The sequence below is a fragment of the Prosopis cineraria genome, unplaced genomic scaffold (genome assembly GCF_029017545.1).
Source record: "Prosopis cineraria cultivar Desert tree isolate PC_DT_omini unplaced genomic scaffold, ASM2901754v1 PC1, whole genome shotgun sequence".
Lineage (NCBI taxonomy): Eukaryota > Viridiplantae > Streptophyta > Magnoliopsida > Fabales > Fabaceae > Prosopis > Prosopis cineraria.
Genome location: NW_026555332.1, coordinates 37,973,559 through 37,979,819, shown reverse-complemented (window position 1 = coordinate 37,979,819; position 6,261 = coordinate 37,973,559). Strand labels below are relative to the sequence as shown.

General features: G+C 31.1%; 1 protein-coding gene across 1 annotated transcript; it reads left to right on the top strand.

Annotated features, from left to right (window-relative positions):
* The first annotated feature begins 2,072 nt into the window (after nucleotides 1–2,072).
* LOC129311924 (uncharacterized) lies at nucleotides 2,073–2,951 on the top strand. Its single transcript, XM_054954431.1, has one exon. The coding sequence runs from the start codon at nucleotides 2,298–2,300 to the stop codon at nucleotides 2,676–2,678; it is 381 nt and encodes a 126-aa protein (XP_054810406.1). The 5' UTR covers nucleotides 2,073–2,297; the 3' UTR covers nucleotides 2,679–2,951.
* Nucleotides 2,952–6,261: the final 3,310 nt, after the last annotated feature.

Below are 6,261 nucleotides of genomic sequence, written 5' to 3'. Positions count from 1 at the left end.
CATTTCTGTTAGATTTAATCTCGTTGGTATATATTATTGAGTTTATTAAAAGAATATTTACTTTCACTGTATTCCAATTTTTTAGTTTTATAACTTTTTTAAATACGCATGTAGAAATTGGAGAGGTATTGATAATTATAACTTTTTACATTACTCTTCATAAAAATATCTATTCGTTTTGAAAATATTCTGACAATTGTTTTGTCATTTGAGTATTGGAGTCACTTTATTTCTAAATTTTCTTATAATAAAATAACATATAAAACTCCCATCAAACAACCGAGGCCGAAAATCCATGTTAAAAATAGGTGAAAATTTTAGAACCTATGGTTAAAATAGTATGCGTGGAACCTATGATAAAATTAAACATTTAATCGGCATTAGTTGTAAAAAAAAAAAGGCATACAGTTCATCGAATTTTTTATAATTTAATTTAATTAAAACAATATTTTTAAATATTAAACTAATTATAATATTAGTTTCTCTTTATTATCTTTTGATATATCACTGTGTATCTGGTTATAAAATTTAATTCTCTTTAAAATTACACACTATTTTATGTTTATTTTTAATTTAATATAATATCTCAATTAAAAAATTATTAATTACATTGTAATTAAAATTATTTTGAAAAAACTTTATTAATTATACTTTAAAAACGAAAAATATTTTATATTCATAAATAAAATGGCTCAATAGTAAAAAAAAAAGTTAAAGTACACATTTAATCTTTTAATTTTATATAAAGTTTTATTTTAATCCTTTAACTTTATAAACTACTTTTTAGTCATATAAACTTAATATCATTAATTTCATCCCAACAAAATTTACATTAAATTTTTAAATATTGACATAAGAAATTTATTTATATTTCAAAATAACCATCACGAATGCAAAAAATTACTTTATAAGATTAAAAGATTAAATTAAAATTTTCTATAAATTTAAAGATTTAAAAATATATTTTAACTATAAAAAATATTGTATGAAAAAATAAGTACAATCTGTGTATGAAAAAAAAAAAATCATCTCCCCAATAGGCTAATACTATAAGCAACACTGCCTTGATCCCAGGGATGATAATTTTTTTTAAATAAATAATTAAGATATTTTTAATGATGGCATTATTTACTATTGCAAAATATGAATCAATAAAAATTTAATATTTTAAATATTATTTTAGATTTTGTAAAAGATGTAAGTTTTTTAAAAAAGGGAAGAATCCTCATTTTCACTTCTTTTACGAAAATTTTCCTTTTATTTAATTGAGAATTTATGTTTTGGCCTGATTTTGGCTTAGAATTAAGTTGATTTTTTTTTGAGTTAAAGAAATGCCAGCTGTTTATAAAAATAAAATTACAAGAACTGCCTTTAAAAAAAAATGTGATTGTAATTGTCACGAGACACTCCATTCAAATAAGCATTGTGCAGAAGCCATTCAGTCTTATTTGACCCATTGTAATAATAGAAAAGGTTCGATTTTGTCCGGTCTAATTAAAAAATAATTCTTTAACATTGAAAAGATCATATTATTTCTTTGAGTTGAATTGAATGGAAGAATAAACGTCTAGACCACTTGATCCAGTTTGATTTATAAATTTATTTAATATGATTTTAATTAATTACTAATTATTTGTAATAATAAGTTAAGGTTATTAATAATTTAATAAGTCTAGTCATTGCATAATCACATGCTTAGACTAATAATTTAATAATCTAAATTATTTGACTGTAATTAAAATATTTTTTTTCTTGTTGTTAGGGAAGTATGAATTATTATGATTATAAAATTTTTTATTTTTTAACTGAGTTTATTAAATTGAAAAAGGAAAAAAAACGAAGTTATATTAATTTTAATTTTATAGACTAAGTCAGATTTTATTAATTTTTATGTTATTATTAAATCAGATCAAACTATAGGTTATTTAATCTAATCTTTTTAATAAAAGAAATTAAAATTTGAGTTAAGTTGAAATCCAGTCCTTTGTGGCCTAATGCAAACCTGATTAAACTTAAACCCTCCCTTTTACGCTAACACCAAAATGTCAAGTCGGTAACTGAATTGATTCAGGACACCGACATTTCAAAACGGCAGCACCGCCTTGAGTAAATTTGTGATTTTCGCGCGCCCTGCAAACCCTGAAAGGCCAAAACCCTTCCCCTTACGCCAACCTCAAATTATCCTAACGTAACTGAGAATTGATTCAGGCACGAACAATAACACACACGCTGCTTCCTCTTCTCTCGTCGTGCTGCAATTGCTGGGGTTTTTTGGGGAGACGAGGAAGGAGCACATTATGGCTCTGGCGCAGCCAATCGAACAAGTTCAATGTTTCGGCCGTAAGGGGATCGCCGTTGCCGTGACTCACTGCAAGCGCGGCTGTGGACTCATCAAGATCAATGGCTGTCCGATGAAACTCGTGCAGCTGGAGATTCTCCGGCCGCTAGGAAAACACCGTTTCGCCGGTGTCGACATGTGTATTGCCAAAGCCAGCGTTGCTTTAGGTTGGTTCAAAATTTCCCTCCTACTGGTTTCTCTGTGTTCGCGCTTTTCATTTGCCCGCCCTCTCTGTTCTTGTCGTGTGGGTCCCGCTTGTTATGGAATCCAGAACATTAGATCAACATTCAACAGTGATTCGTCCTGCCGCACTTTGTCATTTCCGCTCCTCCGTTGCTGATCCGAAATTTCCCTCTCGGCTCACCCATTCTCCTTCGTGTTATCGCCAGTGTTTTACGTGAGCATGCTCAACCTGAAGAATGACGACGAAGCGTTATTTTCAGACTTTCTTTAATTCTATACCCTGGTGCTCGGACAATTTACTCTTGCAGCTCAGTTGGATATCCTATCCCTTAGACTGTTAGTTCAGATAAATTTGCTGTTACACTTATTCAGAAACTGGCAATTGAATTTTGATTTTCTATAATATTCATGAAGAGAAAGCACTACTTAGAAATCTTGCTTGAGAAGTATGAGTGGTTTCAATCTGAAATATTATTAGTTCAAACTGAATTTTGTCTCTCTCTTTTTTCTCCAAATATTATTTAAATATCATGCATTCAGATCGAGGATGAGAATTGAGGACGACAGAGAATAGAGCGGGCAAAAATCTGAAAGTTCGACATACAAATTAGTTTCTTTTTAAAAAAATATTCTTATACTAATGTTGCTTATTTAATGTTTTAACTGTCCAAGGTAGCTTCCTGAATATGAACAGTTTAACAAGTCCGTTAAAGATCTAGTTTTTCAACTTTATCTTTCAAAAATTCACAACTGAATTACTATTCTTAATATAGTACTTCCCTATTCTAACATCTCTGGGTTCTATGGTTGGACTATGCTGACCCTGCATAAGCAAGGTCTCCAAATCTTACTTCTCTTTCTCTTTTTTGAATCTGTTTTGGTCAGATTAGATTTAAGTGGGTCAGATTTAAAATTTTATAGAATTACTGTTGACATGTTCAAATGTAAAATGAATAAAAAAATTAAAATTATTAAAATTTGATAGATCTGAATAATAGAGGGAGAGAGAAGTGAAGTGGAGAAATGTGGCTTGCCCCATGTTGTTGTGTGCGTGCTGTAGCCTTCCTTCCTTTCTCTACTCCTCTCTTTTCACCACAACAAATTTTCTGTTTTGTGGTGTTTTTGGTTGTAATCTATCTAACAATTTTTCAATAAAACTCGAGGAAATTTGTTGTTATTCAGGGAAGGTTGTACGGTTTTTCAATTTAGTATAAGTTACAAGATGTATACTCCTTTTTATCTTATTTGTTTAAGAAAATTGAGAAAAGGGCTATACAAGGAAGGAAGATGCATTTGTACTTCACCTGTGTTTAATGTCCTTGTTGTGCATTTCTTTTTTTTTTTTCATTAAACTTAGTTTGGCATTGTTGTAAAATAAAAATTATTTTGCCTTTATTTGTTTTGTTTAAATTAAAACCAGTGGTAAGTTATGCTTTCTAACAATTATATGATTATATGGATTTGCCTCTAGAAAATAGGTTTATTACTGATCCTATGAGTATAAATACTGGAGGTTCACCAATAAAAGGGATTGTATGTGCTTAAGGTTCTTACCATGAAGAATACTGGAGGTTTATTACTGGATTGTATGTGCTTAAGAGCTAAATCATGAAGAATTTATTTATCTCTTTTCCAAGCTGTTTTCTCTTGGGTTCTTGTGGTTTTATGTAGGGGTGACAGAAAGGGGGTTAGGTTTGGAGGTGATGAATTATGATTATCTATAATAGTATAGGTATGAAGCATGACATGGCCTCCATTTCTTCAGTGCAATATCTCACTATTTTCTCTGCAGGTGACTTACTTATGCTTTTACATGTATGGTATTGCCTACTTCATATGGAGAATTAAGGCCTCTACTTGAGAAGCATTGATTAAAGGTTAGAAGTCTAGATTTTATTATAAATTTGTCATGTATGGCTATCTATGCTAAATCACTTGCATTTTGATTGCCTTCCATGTATTTTGTAATTTAATTAGTTCATATTTCCACTCAAGGACATTCTAACAAGGTCTGAATGTATTTTCTATTCCTGACTAACCTATAATTTGTTCTTTACATGCATTGCTTTCACTATCTATCAAAATTGAATATTTGACTCTTTAGGGAATTGATGACACATTGGTTTTATTTAGATGCCTTTTGGTTTGAGATTTTATCCATTTTCTTACTGCACTTGTACAAGGCTCAATGACAATATGAGTTGATGTTTAAATGTGCAGAAATGAATTTTTAAGGGATTATTTTTTCCTTTTAGCTTAGATTGTTAGTGCCTAAGCTACTTGTTAGATGTTTGTAATAGTAGAATAAAATAAATAGGAGAAGAAGATAGCAGGAGAGAAGAACAAAGGAAGGTTTAGAGAAGATGAGAGACGAGAGGTTGAAGAGGAAGAGAGAAAAGAGAGGCGAGAGCTTTCTGAATAATACCAAACCCTATTGATCAACAACAACCTAATACAATTGAACATAAAAGTATTTATATGACCACTGAATACCCCAATGGTTAGCAATCAACGGTTATAACTAACTAATAAATGTCAAAATTATAAAAACATAACAATACCTCCCTTAAAAGAGATCCTAGCCCTCAAGGATAAGTGATAACAAAGTTAGAAAACTTTTGTTGAAATTGGTACAAAGGCATCCAAGAGGCTTCTTTATCTGGAAATTGTTTCCATTTGACTAGAATTTCAATAATAATTTGTTTCTTCCTGTGCCCAATCTTTTTTGTAGAATCTGTTCAGGTTCACTTGAGGCTGGAATTTTTGGCCAATCAAGTGGAGGGTGCCTTTACTTCACATTAGGATCTGGACACAGCTTCAATAAAGACATATGGAAGGTAGGATGAATTCTAGAATCAGGTGGCAAGTTGAGTTTGTGAGCAACAGCCCCTATTCTTTCCAACACCTTGTAAGGCCCTAAAAATTGTGGTGCTAATTTTTGAGAGCTCCTATCAGCAATAGATAGTTGTCTATAGGGTTATAACTTGAGAAAAACCCATTGTCGCACCATAAATTCATGATCAGATCTGTGAGTATCAGCCTGTTGCTTCATCATATTAGTGGCATAGTGCAAATGATGTTTTAAAACCCTTATCATCTCTTCCCTTGTTGTGAAGGACTTGTCTAACACATCTAAAACAAAATATTGAGGTAAATAAGGACAATGTAGAGGAGGAACCTAACCATATAAAAGTTCAAATGGAATAGCCTTAGTTGCTGTATGAAAGGTAGTATTATACTACCATTCAGCTTGTCACAGCCATCTACTCCATTCCTTGGATTGCTTCCAGCCCATGCACCTTAAATAAGTTTCTAAACACCTATTAAGAACTTTGAATTGGCTATCTGTTTAAGGATGAGAGGCGGTAGAAGATGTTGTTGCACACTTAAAATTTGTAAAAATTATTTCCAAAATCTACTTATAAAAATTGGATCACGGTCAGATATAATTTCAACAGGAGCACCATGTAATTTATAAACATAATCTATAAAAATTTGTGCTAAAGAAGATGCTAAATAAGGATGAGTCAAAGGAATAAAATGTTCATATTTACTCATCCTATCAATTAAAACCCAAATTGTGTCCTTACCATTGTATTTAGGAAGTCTCTCAATAAAGTCTATGGTAATGCTCTGCCAAATTTGACTAGGTATAGGTAGGGGTTGTAACAGCCTCGGGGATGAAGTAGCTTCATATTTACATCGTGCACAGGTATCACACTACTTGATGAAATCTAAAA